At 47.6% G+C, this 24,953-nt stretch overlaps 2 protein-coding genes across 2 annotated transcripts in view; one reads left to right on the top strand and one right to left on the bottom strand.

The window, feature by feature from the left end:
- TSC2 (TSC complex subunit 2) overlaps window positions 1-24,953 on the top strand; it is a 130,146-nt gene that overhangs the window by 74,333 nt on the left and 30,860 nt on the right. Inside the window, exons 26-32 of the mRNA XM_068247295.1 lie at window positions 1,902-2,024; window positions 3,478-3,642; window positions 6,623-6,778; window positions 8,322-8,422; window positions 18,311-18,472; window positions 18,900-19,133; window positions 22,925-22,993. Coding sequence (XP_068103396.1) covers window positions 1,902-2,024; window positions 3,478-3,642; window positions 6,623-6,778; window positions 8,322-8,422; window positions 18,311-18,472; window positions 18,900-19,133; window positions 22,925-22,993 — 1,010 coding nt within the window. The remainder of the gene's footprint in view (window positions 1-1,901; window positions 2,025-3,477; window positions 3,643-6,622; window positions 6,779-8,321; window positions 8,423-18,310; window positions 18,473-18,899; window positions 19,134-22,924; window positions 22,994-24,953) is intronic.
- PKD1 (polycystin 1, transient receptor potential channel interacting) overlaps window positions 23,443-24,953 on the bottom strand; it is a 264,518-nt gene continuing 263,007 nt past the window's right edge. Inside the window, exon 45 of the transcript XR_011022701.1 lies at window positions 23,443-23,474. The gene's annotated coding sequence lies outside the window, so the exon portion shown is untranslated. The remainder of the gene's footprint in view (window positions 23,475-24,953) is intronic.

Genomic DNA, 24,953 nt, shown 5'->3' with positions numbered 1-24,953 from the left:
CCAAAAACATACAGATAAGTTAATTGGCTCCCCCTAAAAAATTGGCCCTAGACTACAGTACTTACACTACATAATATAGACATATGGCAATAGTAGGGATTAGATTGTGAGCTCCTTTGAGGGACAGTTAGTGACAAGACAATCAGGGCCGGCCCGCCCATGAGGCGGGGTGAAACCTTTGCCTCAGGCGGCACTTCTGGGGGGAGGGACACCCGCCCCGTGGGTGTGGGGGGGGGCGCCCGAGCTGGAGGGGATAGCGGGCAGGAAGGGGGTATTGGGCCTAGTGGTGGGGAGGGGGGTCGGACCCCCCCCTCCCTCGCCTGGGTCCCCGTCCTTAGCTCCCCTCCTGCTTTAAAGAGTTACGTTGCTGGCTGCATGGTAAGAGGCAACCGGCGGGGATCACTCACCTCTTCCTCGTTCCAGCGTGCGCTCCACTGACGTCACTTCCTGCTACGCTAGGCCCAATACCCCCATCCTGCCCACTAACCCCTCCAGCTCGGGCGGCCCCCCCACACCCACGGGGGGGGGGTGTCGGCGATTTCTTCAAAATTGCCTCAGGCGGCAAAAAGTCTAGGGCCGGGCCTGAAGACAATATATGTATATACACTGTACAGCGCTACGTAATATGTCGGCGCTATATAAATACATAATAATAATAATTTTCTCTCTTCACTCCCTGGGGGTAGAAAAGCAGAACCTGCCAGAGAAGGCTTTACATCCTATCACAATGCATCATCCCGACTTGCAGGAGATGGGGGCTGTTTCTATTGGCTTCTGCTCCTGTCAGTCATAGGTAATCCTCTCTCCTTCTGTAAGTCTCACACTGATACTGACAGAAGAGAACTGCTGATAATGGAACAGTGTTTTACACGCATGCTTTAACCATGGTGAATTGACATTGACTGACATTTGTTGAGGTGTTTACCGCACAAGTCGGCAATTTACCTCACTTCTCGGTAATTTCAGCTTTGCATGCAGTAACAGCCTTGGTGGATTGACACTTTCCTAAGTGATCGGTAAAATCAGCTGTTTTTAGCATTACCGAATGCGGTACTGCTTGGTGAGTTGACGCCATGGAGACTGCAGATAGAAATGATGTAAACGATGCTGCAGATTAGATGCATCTAGTTGCACATTGTCTAGCGGCCTGCAATTTCCAAAGTTATTTTCATGAACTTGGAAAATTTGCATCTTTTCTATCCTCTGTCAGTAGATGAAAATCCATATTATTGCACTATTTATCAGAGATTTGTTTCTAGGAAGGTAGATGTGATCCTATTAGAAACAGGTTAATTTTATTTTATTCCTTAAATTTGTGATGTTTCTAAGGGTAGCAATATATAGGCTAACTTTTCATACCATTTATCAATGTACAACAAAGTTTATAAAACCCATATCTCTTTATTCAGTTAATGGAAAAGTATAAATCTATTTTTTTTCCTCCCTAAGATGGTAATTTTGTAAAATATTATCAAACATTCCATTGGCTTTAGCGTAAAAACAAATTTACACCTATAGTGCTAGTAGAAGTTCTACTACTGGCCTGTACAGAGCCAGTTGTAGACATGCTCGTTGTGTACCCATGACATAACTGTTTCTTTTTATGATGTCCCTGCTGTTTGCTTTCCTGATTTGCTCAGTTTTTGTTGCGTTTTGCTTTTCCATGTGTGGCATTTATTTTTGTTTTTTTTTCTGTTTTTTCCTTTTCTATGGTGTATCCCCAATACTGATCGTCGCGGGCCTTCTGCTGTACCCACGCTACACATCTTTTCACTGGTTTCCACTGGCATCCTGTGTGTGGGTGGGGTGACTTTTTTTTTTTTTCTTTAATATTGCCACTTTTGTGGAATATGGATTGGTTGGTGGGCCCCTGCCAATGGGGCCTTCTTTAAATGAGGTAGCTTGAAGCTATCCAGACCTGCCAGGCCAGGCTTGAGTGACTCGTCCCCAGTGAAGGAGATGAGAGACCTTTCGAACGCCTTTCGCTCGCGCAGCATCAGCGTGTCAGAGCGTGCTGCCTACAGGTAGAGGCCAGAAAGTGTGTGTCCTTTGCACTCAGTAGAAGGGGGAGGAGGATGCATGCCAGGGACGACTTGCATGGCCAACCTAGGCACCCATTCTGTAACCCTTCTAGATGTTCATAAGCCATTGAAGGGGCCCCTAACCCAAAAAGTGCACGCATTGTGCTGAAACATCTAAAACCACTGCAAGATTAACTATAAATGGTTTTAACACGCACTAGAGAAGATTGCAGTCAGATCCTCTAACGTTAGAAGATTCCAAACTATGGGTCTGAGATAGCTTCACCCACCCTCCTTAAATTTTCCTTTTGTGATCTTATACGGACTTAGCGTTACTGATGTTGGGCTCAGACTGCACTCTTCTCTTGTAAAAAACTATTGTAGCCTCAAGTCACCGTATGGTTTGAGCATGGCAGAATCACGTCTTGACAATTAAAAGTAACACTGAAGCGAACTACAAAAAAAGAAAAAAAAATCTTGCCTATGGAGAGGGGAGGCTGTGCATCTCATAGAACCCCTGTTGCAGGTATTGACCAACTGGTTGATTGCGCCTCCGGGGATCCTTGGAAGGCTTTGGAAGCACTCCTGTTCCCTAGCGCTTCTGAAGACCAGGTGGCTCTGTACTGTGCGTGCCTTCTGAGTGCTCCCAGAGGTGGCAAATTTGAACTGGGACAGTGCTGGAATGGGGGATACCGAGAGAGGTCAGGGATGACTCTGAGATCTGGTGCTTTCCCTCTCCATAGGAGAGTATCTAACTTTTTTTTTGTTCAGTATGCTTCAGTATTGCTTAAATACAGGTCTGCCGATCATGACTTTAGTTCCTACGTTATAACCAGGAGTTTTAAACCGTGCCTAGGAAGATTGTTGAGGATAGCTGATCACTCTACTTGCAGTAAGGCCTTCGTTAATAGCATTTCAGCTTGGTGGCCCCACCACCTGAAGGGTGATTGATCCATGTAGGTTGAGCCTTTATATATATATATATATATATATATATATATATATATATATATATATATATATATATATATATATATATATATATATATCAAGTATGAGGGCTTTTTCCTCCCCTAGTCTTGGTGATCAACCTACAAACAAAGACAAGCAGAATGTGTATAAGTACATGTTAACAATAGTAGAGAAAAGTCTCCAGATGATTACTAGGCCCTATTCTGTTTGAGTCCATCTCCTCTTTACTATACAGCAGCACAACTAGGCTTTTCTTGAACTCCTAACCCTTCAGAATTACCTTTTAATACACTCTTGATAAGCACATGTGCAGTTACTGGCTTCTTGATGACATTTTTGTGGCATTTAGTGTTGCTGCTCCTATTGGTTCAGTGTTGTGGATGATGCAGCATCCTCCTGGTTTGCAAGGGATAAGAAGTCATGATCCAGCAGACCTGCTGTAGAGATTTCTTGTCCTCTTAACACTCCTTGCTTTTCTGCTCAGTCGAATGCAGCCATCAGTGACCAGCAGTAGCCTGAGTGCAGCTGCTCCTGAAGAAGGCCAGGCCACTGACGAAAGCTTGAGAAATCTTCATCTGGAGCTAACCGAGATCTGTCTGGATATGATGGCTAGATATGTCTTCACCAACTTTACAGCTGTTCCTAAAAGGTGAGTTTCGTGAAACCTGTCTCGCTTACCATTACCTTTGTTTAAGATATCCCATTTTCGTGTTTGGCTGTGTGTTTCATTTCCTACTCTATACAACCAAATTATTCTGTTCCATGCACTGGGGAGGATAGGCCAATCCAAAACAGTCTTTGGGCTCTATTCATAAAAGGTTACCGCAAGTTTTCCGCTCAAAACAGCGGGCATTCATAAAAGCTGTTCCTGCATGAAAATCTACAATCCCCCAGCAGAGCGAGAAATTTCCGCCTTCTCCAGTGTTTTTCTAGATTTATCTAGAAAAAAGTAACAAAATGGCCATTCATAAAGTTTAGAGGAAGCGGTATGTGGACGGGAAATACCGCTTCCTCTGATTTTGCGGATTACATACAAGTGAATGGGACAGACCTCCCAGAGAGAGCAGCGCACGGAGGGACTCTGCCGGCTGAAGTGTTTCCGACATGCCTTCCGACAGCTTACCGCCAGCTTTCAGCGGGAGATCTCCGCTCTATCGCAGCTGGCAAGATTTCTATGAATGACCACCTTTGTGCATGTTGCAGTATTGTGGCTCTATAATATTAACAAGCTGACACATTGCATTCCAGCGGTTCTGGGGGTGTGTTTAGCTATCTGGCACAACAAAGGATGATTTGCATATTCAGCAGTAATGCATTGTGGGCACCTCAAATGCTCACTCCAACCTGAATAATCGCAGATACCTTTTTGTTTTAAGAAGGCAGAATTCTGCTTTACATAGCATTTTAGTAAGAGGGCTTTTTGATCTTTCAGCCCCTTACACATTCTGGCTCAGCATGAGCTTGCAGGGTAATCTGTAAAATATTTAAAGACCAAAGCCAGGCAGATGTGATTTTTTTTTTTTTTTTTTTTTTTTTTTTTTTTTTTTAATGCCCCTTTTAACTTATAAAGTTCTACATTTCAAGGATTCCTGAGTGATCATGGGAAACCACACTTGCTCACTTAAAGGGAACCTAAACCTAAGGATATGGATTTTTCCTTTTAAAATAATACCAGTTTCCTGACTCTCCTGCTGATCCTATGTCTCTAAAGGTGGCCATACACTGGTTGATTTGCCATCAGATTCGACCAACAGACAGATCCCTATCTGATCGAATCTGATCAGAGAGGGATCGTATGGCTACCTTTACTGCAAACAGATTGTGAACCGATTTTCAGCCTGAAACCGATCACAATCTGTTGTGGTGGTGCTGCTGCTGCCGCCGCTCCCCCCCACCGCATACATTACCTGCTCCGCCGGCGCGACTCCCGGGTCTCTCTCCGCTCTTCTTCTCCGCTCTGGTCTCCGGCTCCAGCATGCTTCACTTCTTCCTGCCCGGCAGGAAGTTTAAACAGTAGAGCGCCCTCTACTGTTTAAACTTCCTGCCGGGCAGGAATAAGTGAAGGCATGCCGGAGACCAGAGCGGAGACGAGCGGGGGCAGTCGCGCCGGCGGAGCAGGTAATGTATGCGGGCTCTATTGCGTCGGTTGTCGGGCACTCGAACGCCGCTAGCGATGCGCTCTTTACCCGCGGGCGATTGGCGGTAATTTTCCACACGGCGCGATCGACGGGATCGGACGAAATGAATCGAAATTCGGCGTGTAGCGCGAACGATTGGCAGCAGATTCGATCCCAGTGATCGAATCTGCTGTCGAAACGGCGGTAAATCGGGCCAGTGTATGGCCAGCTTAATACTTTTAGCCACAGCCCCTCACAAAGCATACAGATCAGGAGCTCTGACTAAAGTCAGACTGGATTAGCTGCAAAGAGTTAAATATCTGGTATGTAAGCGGCTGACTCAGTCCTGACTCAGACAGGAAGTGACTACAGTGTGACCCTCACTGATAAAAAAAAAAAATCCCCAATCCCGCCCTCTGTACTTCATTGGATAGTATTACAGGCAGAGACGTTGAGTGGTGGAACTCAAGGAAGTAAGTTCCCCGCTCCCCAGTTGTATTTAAGTTTAAATCATCCTCACCGCTGCCCCCCCAGAGACAGGGCTGGGACGTGGAAAACTGATTTGTTTCTGTGTCCAAAGATGCCCGTGTAGAGGGGCATCCATTTTGGCATTGATTTTCACTACCCCTCCGTGTATCCGGGGTCCGTGACAATCCTGCAAATCTGGACTGTCCATTCAGGTTTTTAAAACTGATCACCTGGAATGCAGATTGATACGTTTTGGGTTTTTTTTTGAGTGAAGATGGCTGTTAATTTTAACATTGGTATCCGTAGCTCCGTTTTTGATCCGGGTCAAAAAACTGAGCCACGGATACATTTTTAATACAAGCGTGAACCTACTCTGAGAGGGATATGGCTGTTTCCTTTTAAACAATACCAGTTGCTTGGCAGTCCTGCTGATCTATTTAGCTTCAGTAGTGGCTGAATCACACACCTGAAACAAGCATGCAGCTAATCCAGTCTGACTTCAGTCAGAGCACCTGATCTGCATGCTTTTTTCAGGGGCTGTGGCTAAAAGTATTAGAGACACAGGATCAGCAGGAGAGTCAGGCAACTGGTATTAAAAGGAAAAATCCATATCCTTCTCAGTTTAGGTTCCCTTTAAAGCTGAATTATTGCAAATACCTTCTGTTTTAGGAAGGCAAATTTTAATCACCAAAGTCTTAACTGATAGTTGGTCCCACACCTGCAGCCTTCTGTCAGCAGTATCTAATGGCTAGTGAATGTACTACAGTGGTGTCAGACTTACTGTCACATTGGAAGGCATGAAATGAGGATGGGTTTGGGAAACGCTGCTAAGGATTATTTCACAATTTCTGTGGGCGACAGTCCTCGTGCATCTTAACTCTGTTAGCAGTTGTGTGACCAAGGAGAACCTGGTTTTGTTTTTGTTTTTTTTAGGTAGTGTCCATCAGTAGTGCAGATATGCTTTCTGCTTTTTTTTTTTTTTTTTTTTTTTTTTTTTTTCCATCTTTAAATGAAGGTTTCAAGTGCATTTGTATTCATTTGTAGGTCACCAGTCAGCGAATTCCTACTGGATGGAGGAAGATCAAAAACATGGCTGGTTGGAAATAAGCTGGTGACAGTGACTACTAGTGTGGGGAGGGGAACGCGATTTCTTCTCGGACTGGAAACTGGGGACCCAAAGGATGATGGCACAGAATACCTGTAATTTTTTTGTTTTGTTCTTTTTGTGTGGGCTTTTTATCTTGTGTGAACTTTTTTATATCTTAGTAATCCATCAGTTAAACCTATAATAGTAGGTTGTCACTGGGTGAAGCTGATGAGAACATGGCTTAACCTTCCTAGTGTTCTGATTCTTTCCAATTTTTACCATATTAAAGTGACTCAATGTTTTGCGTGGAGCGAATCAGAATGCTGAGTATAAGCAGCCATTTAAGTTAGCCAGAGAGTGAGCCAGAGAGAGCCATTTAAGTTAGCCAGAAAGTCCCCACCCAAGTCTAAGTAGCCAGCAATATACCCCGATACAGGTTGGAGAGTGCCTTCAGTTATGGGTAGCCAGAGAGTGCCACCCCCCAGTATAGCTAGATAGGTCCCCAAAGTATAGATAGCCACACAGACAACTCCTCCCCCCCCCCCCCCCCGGGTTTAAGTATCCAGAAAGGGCAGCCCCCCCCCCCTTTATAGGTAGCCAGAGAGCCCCCAGTGCACGTAGTAAGAGATCTCCCAACCATACACTCCCCCCTGTCTTCCTTCAGTGTATATATAGCCAGTGGGTGTGTCGTCCACACACACTCCTGTTTGGGTAGCGAGAAAGTGCTCCAAAAGCCAAAGAGCCACAGTGCAGGTGTAAGAATAACTCCTTATAGACATGAGTTATGCTTTCTCCTGAAAAAGAGAATCATAACTAAATTTGATCATCCACCCTAGATGAATGCATGATGTGGTCATTTGAGCCTTAAAGGGAAATGAGCTCCAGGAAAACTTTGTATTTTTCTTTCATATGAGGTCCATAATGGTGTGTGTGTGTGTGTGTGTGTGCTGTTGGGGGGGGGGGGGGGGGGGTTAGAACCCCACCACTTATTTACATGGGGTACACACACACACACACACACCGCAATGCATGCTGGGAGATATAGTCCATGGATGCAAGTACTGACATGTTCTCGCATCCACGCATTACATCTCCAGTCATGCAGTGCACAAGATGCTGCTGGGAACTACAACATTTAGGGGTTGGGCCATAGGAGCAGCACCCCATAGTATTTCTAAGATTCACCCCCAACCTCCGCCCAAATCGGCTAACTTAAGAGCAGCCCTAGGGTGCCACCTTAGGCCATAATTAGAATAATGGCTATAGCGTCATTTAGTGACTAATGTATAAATTACGCCTGTGATAACCTTCAGGTTTTGGTGTGCATTTCTATGATCAGAATGAATGGGTCTCATCAGTGCTTTTGTCTACAGACCAATACCTATCCATCACCCAATACCATGAGAGAACTTTTTGATCAGACTCCATTCTGCAGCAAGACTGATTCTAAACATGCAAAGCACATTTTTTAATATTAAAGAGAAAAATGAAATGTTAAAAATTGTTTTTACGCTTGTGTATGGATGTTGTAAGCTCGTCTGAGGGATTGAAGTGACATACATTGTTCAATGTACCGTAAAGCACTGCATAAAATGTCAGCATTACATAGGTGCAGTGATGTTCGTTTACTTACAGATTGTCTCTTTATTTTTAAAGCATATTTAACATGGGCGGCAAAAACCCATTAAAGATCGAAGTGCAATCAAAGAAGCCAGCCAGTATACCACCGCCACGCTTCAGGGTCCGCTCTATGTCTGGTGAGCTCATCTCAATGGGACAGTGTCTTTTATTCGTGTTATGAGTGTTGGTATAATATACTTACTACTTTGGTGCCTGTGGAGCTTAGTACTTTACAGAAGTAATGAGTAGGTCGGATGGAGAGTGATTGAGAACACAGTTGTTGTGGTAGCACAGGCAAAAAAAACTGTGGTTGAGAATGAGAGCTAAAAAGCAAGTAGGCTGGAGGTGAATTGAAAGGTAAGACGCAGAGATAACACAGGTAGTCTTGTTTGGATTTACGTTGGAAGGGTGGAACTCTGAAGTGGGGTGGTGTCACGGACGGTTGCGTCCTGTAACCGCCCGTGAAGGAAAGCGATCGCACTCGATCGCTCTGCATCGATTGCGCTTCAAATCGATACAATCTGGGTTGAGTGTGTAGGGGCAGCTGCAGTCTCTTCTCACTCAAGAGAGAGAGCACCATCCTTAAAGGCTGGATGGCTCTTTTGATATGCTAATGAGCCTGGGCCCAGAGAGTCCCTGGCTTCCAGCTGTGCTGATGGCCCATCCATCAGGTATAAGGTGACAAACACCATGACAGAACCAATTTAGAGTGAGGAAACTCAGACACTCCGACTCCTTTTCCCAGCAGGGAGCCGACATGTGGCTTGCTGCTGCCAACTTCAAAGAAGCCTTTGCCTGGGAATAACCTCTGTCTCATAGCCATATCTATAACTTCCCAGATCTGTCATATTTCTGGGGTTCCTAAGGTGGCAGCAGTGCCAAACGTGGGGGAAGGGTAGCATGAGCCCCGGTGCTGGTTCTGAGGAAGTTTCAGAACATTCTGAGGTAAGGACTACCAGTTAGGCAGTCTCAAAATGCCCTGATGATACCGCAGGGGTCCCACCCCTCATGTCTGGTATCAGGGCGCTGGGTAAATCGAGACAGACCTGAAAATGTTAATAAATCTGCCCTGACCTGTACGGTTCTGTGAGATAGAGCCCATATATGGGTAGATATGATTTCTAATCCCCAGGACAAGGGGAGGGCTCATCTCATCTTCTAAGGGGGTGTGTGGCTCCCCGCCCTCACTCCCTCCTACTGACTCAGGGGCATAAGACTGGCAGAGGACCAAAGCTCAGCGTCGTCCATTCTGAAACATCTTGAACTCATTTATGCCAGCTTGAGGATATGCTGGCATCCACCTGGTCTGAACTCTGGACTTGATTGAAACCAAGGACTTTACAAGTTTTCCCACAAAAAGGACATCTTTCCAGGAACTAAGTATTTTTCTCCCTTCTTTTATTTTTCATACTGGCTATTACTGTTTTACTAATTGGTGCTTTTCATAATTGTCTGTATATATTAATTATTTATATTGCTGTGAATAAACGACTTTTCCCAAGTCATTCACTGTTTCGCTACCCTGCTTATCAGCACACACAGAAATGATCCCGGGTCTCTGAAGATACGCTACTGTTTGTTTGTTGTTGGCTAGACAGAATATCGTGTGTTTAACCGTTTTATTCGCAGGATTAGTCAGTCAGTTAGTGGGCCCCACGGTCCCATAGTAACCGCGGTGGTGGCAGTTTACTCTGAACCAGTAGGTGACGTTGTAATCACCCGTGTCTCACAGGCTCCCTTCTGAGTTGTCTGCGGCTAATTCTTAACGGTTCCTGCGCATTGACTGCGACCAGAGTTCGCACGATCTGTGCGCTGGCACCGTTTAGAAGGCTAAGTGCGGTCAGCCACTGAGGGCTCATGTGACAGTGTTAGGCAGCGGTGGAGATCTGTGTTGTGCTGAAAGTATCTAAGATAGCGCTATCGCTATCCAGAAACGAACTAATTCGTTGGTGTAGCTGGAAGGCAATATATTTTTTATATATACAGAGAGACTGTGTAGCCAGTACCCCTTCCCCAAAGTTTTATTTTATTTGGCATGGAAATGTCCGGGAACTACCAGAACATGTGCCTAGCAGACCTGGAAAATCTTTGCGAAGAGAGGGGCATTGGCATCCTCCGCAAGACAAAACGGGACCTGATAGCAGACTTGTCCAGATGGGATACCCAGCAACTGCGGGAGCCGGGAGTGTCCGCTGAAGTGGATACCAGCCCATCTGACAATCGAGGGGAACCAGAGACTGAGACTCCTGACCGTACAGAGGTTGTGCATCCTGAGGGCCCTGCATCAACAGTTACGCCGGAGAATGTCAGTGTGGACCCCAATCCCAGAGTTTCTGACAGTGCTCGCCCGGAGCTGGCCAGTACTGGACTGTCCATGGGTGCTGACCCGGTAATGCAGCAGGCATTACAAAAGCTGATGGAGACTGACCTGGACCAGTACCTGCAGTACATGGCGGAGCAAAAGCGAGAGGCACGAGAGGAGCAGGAACGCAAAGCTGCTGCTGCTGAGCGAGAACGGGAGCGCCAACGACAGCATGAGCTAAACATGGCAAAAGTGCAACAGGCCAGCCGGAGTTCACCGCCCAGCCTCCCTGCTGAAGGAGCTGCAGCACCCGTAAGTGCAAAATTTAAATTTGCTAATATTGAAAAAGACACTGACATTGACTTGTTTTTGCGGTCTTTTGAAAAAGCATGCCGTCAGTATCGTCTGTCCCAAGACCAGTGGGCCAGACATCTGACACCTTTGCTGCGCTACAAAGCGCTTGATGCTTTCGCAGAATTGCCTGCGGAAAAGGATAATGATTATGCTGCTATAAAAGACGCTATCATTACGAAGTACCAGCTGACGCCAGAAGCCTATCGGAAAAAGTTCAGGGCCTGGCAGAAAAAGTCTTCTGATTCGTACCGAGATGTGGTCAGCAGCTTGCTCACCACACTCCGGCAGTGGACACTAGGCCTCACCAAAGGGTCGTATGGCGTCCTGGAGGACCTGATAGTCCTGGAACAATTTCTGAACATTTGCCCTGCTGATGTACGACAATTTGTGCTAGAACGCAAGCCGGCTTCAGCAACTGTCGCTGCAGACCTTGCTGAGACTTTTGCAACTACCCGGGTGGCTGATACCCGCAGGACTGTCCCATCCAGCTGGAGGGGAGGTCAGCCCAATACCTCGGCAGACTCTCCTGCCCCGGTGAGCCGTCCGCCACAGAGGCCACCCAGCACAGCTTCTGCACCCAGGTCTGCAGCCCCTGGAGAGGTCACCTGTCACTACTGCCACAAGACGGGACACATGAAGTTCACCTGTCCGGAGCGGAGGCAGGCCACCCCAGCACCTGGACCACCCGCACCTCGCCCGCGGCAGACACCACCCGCCAGCGTACCCCAACCAGGAGCCGCATCCAACCTGATGTTTGCAAAGGGGACAGGGAACTCCCCCATCACCAGCAATCACCAGCTGGTTACTGTGAATGACCAGCTTGTCACTGGTTTCCGTGACACCGGAGCAGATGTCACTCTGGTGCGTGCACACCTTGTCCCCGCAGAGGCCATCCTTCCTGACCAGTACCTCACCCTCACTGGAGTGGGGGGCACTCTTTCGCACATTCCCCAAGCCCGGGTGTCCATCGACTGGGGGGTGGGGGTCCACGAGAAGGTTGTTGGGATCCTGGACCAACTGCCGGTCCCTGTTTTGCTGGGGACCGACTTGGGCACGCTGGTGTCGTACTATGAACCTGCACCAAGCTCTGTGGAATGCCAGGACGGAGACGGACTCTCTGCCCACACCCAGGTACTTTGCACCCAGGGGCAAGAACAGGGGGGAGGTGGGTTGAACGTGCCCAGTTCAAGGGAACCTGTGTTTGATGTACAAACTGTCTGTGATGAAAATGTTCCTGTTACTGTTATTAATGCTTGTAACAATGATGTAGGTGATGCCAATATGTGCCATTCTGAAGGTATACCTGTGCTAGCGGTAACACGCAGCCATACTGCTCAGAACCTGGGCTCAGAACAGGTGGAGGAGGTTCCGGCCTCCTCCCCCTCCTCTGACCACAGGAATGGTACCCTTCAGCCACTAGCCTCATATGCCACGGGCCAGCTGGCTGAGAGTGAGAGTGCTGCATTTGTGCAAGCACTCCAGACTGACCCTAGCCTCGAGGCCCTCAGAAAACAGGCTTCTGAGCCCCTCACAAACGAGGCTACATTCAAGGTATACTGGGAAGGTGGGAAGTTGTACAGTGAGCCTGTACACCCCACCGAAGGTGAAATGGGGATGGGTACCAAGTTGCTTGTGGTACCTAGTGCCTTCCGGGGGCATGTGCTGAAGTCCGCACATGACATTCCCCTGGCCGGGCACTTGGGGATCCACAGGACACTTGATCGTATCCGGGGACATTTCTACTGGCCTCAAATGCGGATAGATGTGACGAACTACTGCCGCTCATGTACCATTTGCCAAAAGGTAAAAAGGGCTGGGAATCCCCGCAAAGCTCCCTTGTGTCCACTGCCAATCATAGGTGAGCCCTTTCACAGAGTGGCGGTCGACATAATTGGACCGTTGCCCACTCCCAGCAGCAGTGGCAAAAGGTACATCCTGACGGTGGTGGATTACGCCACCCGCTATCCTGAGGCCATGGCACTTTCCTCCCTGAGGGCGGACAAGGTAGCCGACGCGCTACTTAACATTTTCTCCCGAGTCGGGTTCCCTGCGGAGATGCTCTCTGACCAGGGAACCCAGTTTATGTCCGGACTCATGGAGGCCCTGTGCAAAAAGATACAGATGACGCACCTTGTCTCCAGTCCCTACCACCCGCAGACCAATGGACTGTGTGAGAGGTTCAACGGGTCGCTGAAGCAAATGCTGACCACGTTTGTTGAGTCGCAAGGTGGGGACTGGGAACGATACCTGCCTCATCTGTTGTTTGCATACAGGGAGGTGCCGCAGGAATCTACCGGGTTCTCCCCGTTCGAGCTCCTGTATGGTAGGAATGTCCGAGGACCCCTACAATTGATGCGGGAGACGTGGGAGGGCAAGGGGGACCCCACAGATGTCTCTGTAGTTGATTACGTTCTCAGGTTCAGGGACAAGATGGAGTCCCTCACAGAAATGGTAACGGAAAACATGGCCCAGGCTCAGGCCAAACAAAAACTCTGGTATGACCGCACTGCTGGAGAGCGGTCATTTGAAGTAGGTGACAAAGTGTATGCCCTTCTTCCAGTGAGGCAGAACAAGCTGCAAGCGGCCTGGGAGGGACCCTACACTATAGTGCAACGGTTAAACCCTCTGACATATCTGGTGAACATGGGAGGCAGGAAACAGAAAAGCTTTCATGTCAACATGCTGAAGGCCCACCATGACAGGACCAAGTATGTGCTGCCAGTGTGCAGCCGGTTAGAGCAGGGAGAGGCAGACCCCCTGTTAGACCTGCTGGCTGACAAACGAGATGTGGACAGCGACCTAAGTGTCAACCCACAACTCTCCTCGTCCCAGCAAGAGCAGTTGCAGGAGGTGCTGGGTCCGTACCAGCACACCTTCTCCGGTGTCCCGGGGCGGACCAGTCGGGCAGTGCATAGGGTAGATACGGGCACCCATCCCCCCATCCGGCAATCCGCTTACCGCGTCTCCCCAGAGGTGCAAGCGGACATGCAGAAAGAGGTGAGGGAGATGCTGGAGCTAGGGGTGGTTCAAAAGTCCTGTAGTGCCTGGGCAGCCCCTGTTGTCCTAGTCCCCAAGAAGGACCAGACAACTCGGTTCTGCGTGGACTACAGGAAGTTGAACGCCATCACCACTACAGATGCCTACCCCATGCCTCGCATCGATGAGTTGTTGGATACGCTGGCATCCGCCAGGTACCTATCAATCATGGATCTGAGCCGGGGGTACTGGCAGATACCACTTGCACCTGACGCGAGGCAGAAGTCGGCCTTCATCACCCCTTTTGGCCTCTTCGAGTTCACGATGATGCCCTTTGGGATGAAGAACGCTCCTGCCACGTTTCAGCGGGCCGTAAACGACCTGCTGGAGGGACTGCAAGGGTTCGCTGTAGCGTACTTGGATGACATTGCGGTGTTCAGCCCCACCTGGGAGGAACACCTCAAACACCTGTCCCAGGTACTAGAGAGGCTGGCCGCAGCCAATCTGACAGTTAAGCCGAGTAAGTGTCAGATTGGTATGACCGAGGTGCAGTACTTAGGTCACCGGGTGGGGGGTAACACCCTGAAACCTGACACGGGAAAGGTGGACGCCATCCTGGCATGGCCTCGGCCTATCACGAAAAAGCAGGTCCAGGCGTTCCTGGGGACCGCCGGCTACTATAGGAAATTTGTTCCAGCCTATAGTACCCTGGCGAAGCCCCTGACCGATGCCACTAGCAAGAAACACCCCAAGGTTGTTAGCTGGACCCCCGCTTGCGAGAACGCCTTCCAAGCGTTGAAGCAGGCACTCGCGAGTGCCCCTGTGCTGCAAGCCCCGGATTTCAGTCGTCGGTTTGTTGTGCAAACCGATGCCTCTGACTACGGTCTCGGCGCAGTCCTCAGCCAGGTGGATGGACAGGGCGATGAACACCCTATCCTCTACCTGAGCCGGAAGCTCCTGCCCCGAGAGGTAGCCTACTCCACCACTGAAAAGGAGTGCCTAGCGATCGTGTGGGCCCTACAGAAACTACAATCGTATCTGTACGGCCGCTCTTTCACGATCATTACCGACCATAACCCCCTCAGTTGGCTAAACCGTACTGCTGGGACCAATGGCAAGCTCCTACGGTGGAGCCTGTCATTGCAACAGTACGACTTTACGATCCAACACAAAGCAGGCAGCCGACACCAAAACGCCGATGGGCTATCCCGTTGCAACGGGGAACTAGATCAGACATCGCAGGTTAGCGGCAACGACACACATCTTGCTGATGCATGTCTATCTGCCTTCTCCCCAGGGGGGGCTGTCACGGACGGTTGCGTCCTGTAACCGCCCGTGAAGGAAAGCGATCGCACTCGATCGCTCTGCATCGATTGCGCTTCAAATCGATACAATCTGGGTTGAGTGTGTAGGGGCAGCTGCAGTCTCTTCTCACTCAAGAGAGAGAGCACCATCCTTAAAGGCTGGATGGCTCTTTTGATATGCTAATGAGCCTGGGCCCAGAGAGTCCCTGGCTTCCAGCTGTGCTGATGGCCCATCCATCAGGTATAAGGTGACAAACACCATGACAGAACCAATTTAGAGTGAGGAAACTCAGACACTCCGACTCCTTTTCCCAGCAGGGAGCCGACATGTGGCTTGCTGCTGCCAACTTCAAAGAAGCCTTTGCCTGGGAATAACCTCTGTCTCATAGCCATATCTATAACTTCCCAGATCTGTCATATTTCTGGGGTTCCTAAGGTGGCAGCAGTGCCAAACGTGGGGGAAGGGTAGCATGAGCCCCGGTGCTGGTTCTGAGGAAGTTTCAGAACATTCTGAGGTAAGGACTACCAGTTAGGCAGTCTCAAAATGCCCTGATGATACCGCAGGGGTCCCACCCCTCATGTCTGGTATCAGGGCGCTGGGTAAATCGAGACAGACCTGAAAATGTTAATAAATCTGCCCTGACCTGTACGGTTCTGTGAGATAGAGCCCATATATGGGTAGATATGATTTCTAATCCCCAGGACAAGGGGAGGGCTCATCTCATCTTCTAAGGGGGTGTGTGGCTCCCCGCCCTCACTCCCTCCTACTGACTCAGGGGCATAAGACTGGCAGAGGACCAAAGCTCAGCGTCCTCCATTCTGAAACATCTTGAACTCATTTATGCCAGCTTGAGGATATGCTGGCATCCACCTGGTCTGAACTCTGGACTTGATTGAAACCAAGGACTTTACAAGTTTTCCCACAAAAAGGACATCTTTCCAGGAACTAAGTATTTTTCTCCCTTCTTTTATTTTTCATACTGGCTATTACTGTTTTACTAATTGGTGCTTTTCATAATTGTCTGTATATATTAATTATTTATATTGCTGTGAATAAACGACTTTTCCCAAGTCATTCACTGTTTCGCTACCCTGCTTATCAGCACACACAGAAATGATCCCGGGTCTCTGAAGATACGCTACTGTTTGTTTGTTGTTGGCTAGACAGAATATCGTGTGTTTAACCGTTTTATTCGCAGGATTAGTCAGTCAGTTAGTGGGCCCCACGGTCCCATAGTAACCGCGGTGGTGGCAGTTTACTCTGAACCAGTAGGTGACGTTGTAATCACCCGTGTCTCACAGGCTCCCTTCTGAGTTGTCTGCGGCTAATTCTTAACGGTTCCTGCGCATTGACTGCGACCAGAGTTCGCACGATCTGTGCGCTGGCACCGTTTAGAAGGCTAAGTGCGGTCAGCCACTGAGGGCTCTTGTGACAGGTGGGAATCCTCCAACAGTGGATAGTGGTGTCTAGGAAAAGCATGTGATAATTTTTTTTTGTTAGGTGATATGTAAGTCTCTGATTTGCTAGTCATGGTCATGTGCTAAAGCAGTATGTGATCACAGCAAATCAGAGCTTTGCAAATCAGCTGATCAAACAGTTCACATTTTTCACCATGAGTTCTCCTAGACGTGACCCTCACTACAGTGGATGGAGGTAGTCTGGGTAGCTGTCTACGAGGCTGATTGTGCAAATTTGAGCTGCGGTAACGGGTTTGTTCTCGCCATAAAATCTGTAGAGGAAAATACTTGCTTCTGAAATTAGATGCTGAATGTCCATGCACATTTGGCTATTTGTCACCCAAAATGATGTTTTATGAACCTTTCCAGTAACACTATAGTAAACATTTGGGTATAGTAAACTACCCTTCCAGGTCCTGGCCAATCTCCATTATAAGTCTGAGAGCAACATCTGGTATAGTAAACTCTAATATAATAAAACATCTGTTATAGTCCCTACGTGATGCTGAAACTGGATGTAGTAAACAGTGGGCGGTGCATGTGTCAGTGTGAAACCCATGGTCAGCTGCTCTCTTCAGGCTGGTTGCAAGTGAGGTGATGCTTGATAACATTTTTAAGACAAGAATGGACCCAGCACTGGATGTACTGTACAAATAAGCAGCCTTGGGGAATATGAGGAAAAATGTGAACATCAATAAGAGGATGCACTGTTGCCACTTCCACTTTGCAGTCACTGATAAAATTGTTGCAGTCATCTCATGGGATTGTATGCACTCCCGGGTGTATCTTCCCTTTTTAGCGATGGCGCTCCTGGTAGCATGTAGAGTGCAGTACAAGCTACTTTCAGTAGTGCAGATCAGAGTAGGCCTACTCGCTGCAAAACTAAAGAGACTGCAGAGGAGGGTGCCAAGTCCAGCCAGCGGAGGAATCGGAACATTATTTATGTGAGTGGCTTATCGCGATTGGCTGCATTTTCAAGAGCGGCTTCATGATTGGCTGAAGTGTGAGCAGAAAGTTTTGCAGGACACGTCATGCAAGTCCCACCCACGGAGGTATCTGAGCCACTCACAGAAAGCGAGAGGTTGCCTCTATTCAGTGACGGCTGCAATTTTTAAGGCGTCCTGGATACTGTACTAATGATTTGTCCAGCCTGGCTATGCAGCCCTAAGGTATACTTAACCTTGCAGTCCACCAAATGGTAGCACAGGCAAAAATGGTAGCACAGGCAAGTGCTTGCACTGTATCTCTCCAATGGGAGAACGAAGGTCCTTTGCAGCAGAGAATGTATCAGTGCATGCTGGGCTATTTTTAGTACCTCTTGTATAGTAAACCAGGCGCACAATCAAAATTGGATGTGTACAGTACCATCAGACAGTAGTAGTTTTCTGTTTATATAGCAGTCTAGGCTGCAGATAAACCTGTTCACATCCTTTATGATAGCCTGCCGTGTGCTCTTTGCTGTGCACTTGGCTTTCGTGTGTGTGTGTGTGTGTGTGTGTGTGTGTGTGTTTTGCCCTGAAGTTGGCAGCACTCAGTATATGTTCTAGGTGGAAGCGGGTGATGAGCTCTGCTAGTCTGTATCTGTTGTGTGGCAATGCAGCTGTATATTTGATCACCTACGTGTCTTTCAGGTGGGCATGCACTGCGGGGTGGAAAAGATGGCAAATCCTCCCCTGGCAGCAGGAGCAAAGGAATCCGCCGACCTCAGGTCAAGAAAGAGAAGGCCACGTTGGCTGATTTTGTACCGGTGATGACCCAGGGCTGGGCAGAAATACTTATACGCAGGCCAACTGGTGAGATGAAATGCATAGGGGAGATCTCACTTGTTATAGAATCTTCAGGGGGAGTAATAGGGTCATAGTGTCCTTATCCTATCTGAAATGGGAAGTTTCTGATATTTGCATTTTTTAGATAAGCTTGTTACTGCAGCTAAAAACAAAGACTTCCCACAATCCTGTTTGTACTGCACAGTTCAGCAAAAGCACACAGACTAGGTAAAAAAAGGGACATTTCTCAACCTATTTTAGGATAAAAGGGGGGAGGGGATACATATATTTTTGGGGCACTAATCATTTTTTTCCTTTTTTGGATGTTACAATCCCCATAAATACATTAGACCCACTCAGGTTGTGAAGTCAATAGACCTGCTCAGGCATGGTAGTGAACACCAGCTGGAAAGCAATGTTACCCCTCCAGTGAATTTTTCTTTCTTCCCTCCAGGTAATACCAGCTGGGTGATGTGCCTGGAGAACCCACTGAGCCCGTTTTCCTCAGATTTCAAGAACATGCCACTTCAGGAGCTGACTTGTGCCCTTATGGCAACTGAGAAGTTTAAGGAACATGTAGACCCAAATGTAGAGAAATCTATGTCTATGCCCGATACTGAAGCTCCATCTACCTCTGCCCAGTGTGATGCCATCTCCCAGCCTGCCCTGCTACAGCGGTCCATCACTGGTAAGTTTTAGTACCACCATTAATAAAATAAGTTCACCAGTGATAAAGAAGATAACGTTCTCTACTCCCCTCCCCCCCCCCCCCCCAACAGGAACTTCTACATTGTTCATGCAGTGTATACACTGTCCATACATCTATCGACTTGGCTGCCAATCAACCATCTGATTGGATAATTATCCAATCAGTGCATACCTGATCGACGATGCAGCCAATTTCGGGCTGAGCATGTCAATCGAACATGCTGCAAGATGGGCAATCGTAGTTCGGTTGTACGGCAGTAGTGACAAGCAACAAAACCCTGGTGCTGTCCCTTCTAAAGCCAAATGAAGACCCCTCCCCCCGGGTGCCCAGTGCAGTATACATTACGTGTCTGCCGTGTTGTCTCAGTCCTCTATCCATACATGTCCACGTATGGTTGCCGGAGTAACATGGGTGCGTGTGTGACGTCAAGCGCCCACATGTATTTGCGCCCCAGAGCTGGTACATGCCTACAGTTGCTTCAGCTGTTGATCTCCAGTGTCAGTAAGTACAAGAGTGAAGTAACTGGCCACAGCTAGGTATGGGCTTATTTTCTCAAATGAGCACTTAAGGGAGGATGTAAAAGGCTGGGTGCAGTATAGACTTGCTCCTCGGAAAACACTTAACTTCTTGCCGACCGCTCCACGCCAATTGCGCAAGCACAGAGCGCTCCCAGCCGCGAGAGCATGATGCGGTAACGCGCCGATGGGCCGTGCATGCAAAATGAAGCATGGTTTGGCCAGGCTTTCTAGCCATACTGTGGGGACAGGAGCCATATAGGGAGATGGCGAGGGACTGAGCGGCCTCAAGGGGGCTTAAGGAAGCCCCAGATAAGTATGGAACCTGAGATGTCTCATCTCAGGTACACTTTAAAGAGAACTCGAGGTGGGGTTCTGACAATGCTATCCGCATACAGAGGCTGGGTCTGCCTATACAGCCCAGCCTCTGTTGCTATCCCAATCCCCCATGAAAGTTGGCTGCATGAAAGCCCACTAGAGGGCGCTCCGGAGGCGTTCTTCTGATCGCCTCCGGCAAGCAGAAGTAACAAGGAAGGCTGCAATGAGCAGCCTTCCTTGTTTGGCTTTCCTCGTCGCCATGGCGACGAGCGGAGTGACGTCATGGACGTCAGCCGACGTCCTGACGTCAGCCGCCTCCGATCCAGCCCTTAGCGCTGGCTGGAACTATTTGTTCCGGCTGCGCAGGGCTCGGGCGGCTGGGGGGACCCTCTTTCGCCGCTGCTCGCGGCGGATCGCCGCAGAGCGGCGGCGATCAGGCAGCACACGCGGCTGGTAAAGTGCCGGCTGCGTGTGCTGCTTTTTATTTTATCAAAATCGGCCCAGCAGGGCCTGAGCGGCACCCTCTGGCGGTAATGGACGAGCTGAGCTCGTCCATACCGCTAAGGTGGTTAAGGATATTTGTTTTGCTAAAATAGACTTTCAGTACAAGTAGGTTTGCTAGCATGTTCATTTATATAGGTCAGTAGGGCTGTACTCTGGCTAACTGTGTATTTACTGGCAGGTGTGCACACAGTAGCCTCGACACGCATTTCCTCTGTCACACAAATCCTGTGTCTCTAGGAAATAGCCAGTTGCTGGCCTGAAACAAGTATGCTAGTCAGGACTTCTTCACAGCCACGGATTAAACAAGTAGTAATGATGACCGCTAGAAAACACGCAGCTTCTCAAAGTATGTTGTAAAACGATTGTTGCATTTGTAAACACACTGCTTCATATAGTGCTCCTGTGCCAAGCTTGACACGCTGCCCACTAAGTACAGCCTTAGTAGTGTGTGATATAAAAAAGTATTTTCTTCAGTTTATAAAGGAACCAGAGGTGAGTGGGATATGGAGGCTGCCATATTTATTTCCTCCAATACCAGTTGCCTGATCTCTTTGGCATCCCTAATGTCTGAATCGCACACCTGAAGGCATGCAGCTCATCCATTATTGACAAACACTCGATCTGCTGCATGCTTGTTCAGGGTCTATGTCTAAAAATATTAGAGGTAGAGGATCAGCAAGACAGCCGGGCAAAGTGCTGTCCTGCTGATCCACTGTGCATAGTGCATTGTTTAAAAGGAAAGAAATATGTCAGCCTCCATATGTCTCTCATCCCGGGTTCCCTTTAAAGTGGATTCGAGATGAACTTTTACTCATTGCATAATTGTGTTCCTTTCCTATTGTTTATAGGGCATTCCTCAAGCCAAATACTTTTTTGTTTTAAAGTGGACCCAAATTAAAAATACAAGATTTCAGAAATAAAATCTACTTCCTAAATTATAATAATAAATAGCAGCCTTTTTTCAGCTGCATGATGACAAATATAAAATATTTTACATTTATTGGAGGAACCCCTCCCTTCCTTTCAAATTGCCGGGAAAAATCCGGCAAACTGGTGGAGTAGGTGGTGTCCGGCAATGGAGGAATTGCTAATGGCTGCCGCCAGTATAACCCTAGTTATGAAAAGAGAAGGGTGAAAAGCATGCACTGAAATGCTCATAGGTTTGAAGGAGTGTTTATTTATCTTTGTATGTGTCAGAGTGGTGCCACTAAATATTTTTTATAAAAAAAGTTTGCTTTGGATCCGCTTTAATACTCCAATTCCCTATAAACTAAACAAGCCACTCCCACAGGTTTTCAGAGAACCAAGGCACTTTTAGACAGTAGCAAGGGCTCATGGGAGCTCAGTCTGGGCAGGAGGAGGGGGAGGTATTACTAGCCAGAGATTTCAGAGGCAGAGGGGAGGAGGAGGGGGGATTAGGTTTTTTGCTTAAGATACAGATAAGCCTGCCTCTGTGTAATGTTTACAAACATGGCTGCTGTCATTGTATCACAGGAAGAAATAATCCTATTCTATTAAAGCTGTGTGCAGCTAGATTTGCTGTGTAAATTATCTAAACTTTAGATAAGATATATAGACAAGTTACTTGTTATAGTTAGTTTTTCATCTCGGATCCGCTTTAAGATTATACTTGTTGCAAGTTCAGCAGGCAAACCGTAAGCATACATTGAGCATAAATGTAAACTTTATTCCAAAGGATTAACAACATATACAGGCACCAGCACCACAATGGATGGAAAGAAGTAAAGGCAGTGAGAGGGTTGACAATGTTACTTCTCTCCATCCATTGTGGCACCTTTGCCTTCATGTTTTTAATCGTTTGGAATAAAGTTTGTTTTAAGCTGGAATTGTTTACACTTTGCCTACTGAACTGGATACTGTTGTTTCTATATGGTAAGCTGCACTCTGCTGTACAACTCAGTCACGGTCCTGTGCATTGGCTATCCTCTTTTGCTAAGGTTACACGTGTTGGTTTTGTAATCCTGTGGTTACTTCCTCCCAGTTGTTGACCTCCACGTAATGCAGCTAGGGATGGTCAATGACATGCTAATAATTCCAAGTGTATGCAAAATTATGCAAATATAACAAATGTATGCAGCATGAAATTGGACCAGATTTGATCAGATCAGGCCAAGGTGGGATTTGATTGGTCCGTTTTCAAGCTCCACAAATATGCATAGGAAAACGTGCATAATTTCACATCCAGTCAGAATTTTTTGAACCTCCTTGACCATCCCTATATGTAGCTCCTCTCTCCCGAGGAACAAATGGGAGAAAGTGGCTTTTGCCTGTCACATGACCTTAGTTGCTGATGTTTATGTAACTTAAGAATCTTTAACAAATAAGTGATGGTGTCCTTATTAAGATCTACTCTTTCATTGCAAATATTCTGTCGGCAACCTCTTCCAATCTGCTCTTCCTCTACCGTTGCAGTGGCCTCTTTTTCTTCCTACTCCCCGTCCAGCAGCCAAGGGAGGCTGCTTAGGAGCGTTTCCTGGGCAGGTACATCTGGCTCAAAGGAACCCCCATCAAATTGTTTGACCAACTTAACAAGCGCACTTTGCTCACAATTCATCTGTTAGCTGTGTGCTTTGTTGCTACTGGAGAAAATCAATAATGAATCCTAATTATGGCATGGGCTTCTTCTTAGTCTGCATGCAATGACTATCAGAGAACACTGCTTTTGTCAATCTAAACTGCATGCTGGCTGATGTGACTTTGCTGGGATCATCACTCTGCTTCATGGAGGTGCAGTCATGTAGACTGTGATGACGTTCACTAACTTTGTTCCTCAATGAGACCTTGATGGCTAAAGTTCCTGGATTCAAGCTTGCTAAACTGTAGAACAGGGTTGTCCAACTCCAGTCCTTGAGGGCCATACCCATGCCAGTGTTTAGGATGGAACCACACCTTCTATTCAGTTAATTTGAGCTGTGCCAAAAATTTGTGAGGACCTCTGTTCTTGAGGACTGGAGTTGCAGCCCTGGTGTAGAAGAAAAGTTGTTGAGATTCTTGGTGTCTCTTGAAGGGGAAAACAGGTTAAGAGGAGTTGAGGGTGACAGAAGGAAGAAGGTCCACATTAGAAAGTGAGCAATTTGCTCAGATAACAAGCTGTCGGGGTGTGTTTCTCTCACCTTTTCCTTGGCTCAGCCAGTTATTGAATACAATATAGTCCACGTGCAGGGAGCTGCTTGTTCCATATTTTTATGTAGGATAGGATATACTTATTCTACATATTCTGCCAGCTCTGACTTTATTCATTCACTACGGCACAAAATGCGGTCTTGGTGAGGAATTTTGCTTGTAGGTGAGCTTATGGTATATAGATGAATTATACAACAAAGACCATGCCACCTACAAAGTCCTCTCCAGCTAATGTAAATTAAGCCTAGTATTTTGCCAGCTCTTTCTATATTTTTGTCCACTCCCTGTAGATGTGTACAGGTACACTTAATTCATTTACTGCAGGTGACAGGAGTGTAGCCAGACATTTTAAATAGGCTAAACTTTTTGGTTTCTGGATTAAATGAATTGTTGGTACATATAAACGTATCTGTATTTCTTCATCTCATTTTAGCTTAAAGTAAACCGGAGTTTTTTAAATGCAGAAAACTGTTACTTGCCTCAGTAGAGGGAAGCCTTTGGATCCTAAAGAGGCTTCCCTTGTCCTCCTCTGCAGCCCCATTCCAGCGCTTGGACCCCTGAAGAGTGGCCTCCCTATGCAAGCGCACTAGTACTATTCCGCTCTGCTCTGGCGGAAATGGCCAAGCCCGATTGGGTCCGTGCTACTGCGCAGATGGCTTGGCCTGCTCAGTAGCGCGGACTCAATCCTGCACAGCTTTTTCCAAAGAAAGCTAAGCGAGATGGTGCTAGTTCAACGAGCTCTTTTTCGGGGATCCCAGCGCTGGAATGGGGTTGTGGAGGAGGACAACAAAGTCTCTTTGGGAGGCTTCCCCCTCCCAAGATTAGTACCCCCTAGAGGCTTTTCTCGCTACAGGTACACTTTAAGGATACTTGACCAAAGGCAAAGCTACCTAAAGTAAGTAGAGATATGTTCCTGCTGGATCTACATACCCCCTGTGAGTTGTCTGTTCCTCTCCTCATTCCCCTGGTCTGCTTAATCACTCCTTTGAAATTTTTCAACAGGAAGAGGCAGGCTTGCTGCGATGTTTCCTCCAATCATCCTCCCATTCCCCCTGCTTCCCCACCCCATTCACTCCCCATAAGGAGTGTATAAGAGGGGGGAATGGGAGGGTGATTGGAGGGAACATTGTAGCAAGCCGGACTCTTCCTGTCTGACAATTTGACTTTAGCCAAAAAGTCAGAAATTTCAAGGACTGATTACTGGTACTGGGGGAATGAGGAGAGGAACTGACAATGCAGAGGTTTATGGATCCAGCATGAACATACCTCTGTGCTTACCTTAGGTAGGTTTGCCTTGGGTCAGGTGTCCTTTAAGAAG

The sequence above is a fragment of the Hyperolius riggenbachi genome, chromosome 7 (assembly GCF_040937935.1).
Source record: "Hyperolius riggenbachi isolate aHypRig1 chromosome 7, aHypRig1.pri, whole genome shotgun sequence".
NCBI classification, from domain to species: domain Eukaryota; kingdom Metazoa; phylum Chordata; class Amphibia; order Anura; family Hyperoliidae; genus Hyperolius; species Hyperolius riggenbachi.
Note: the sequence above shows the minus strand (reverse complement) of the source record. Positions and strands in the feature narration are given on the sequence as shown.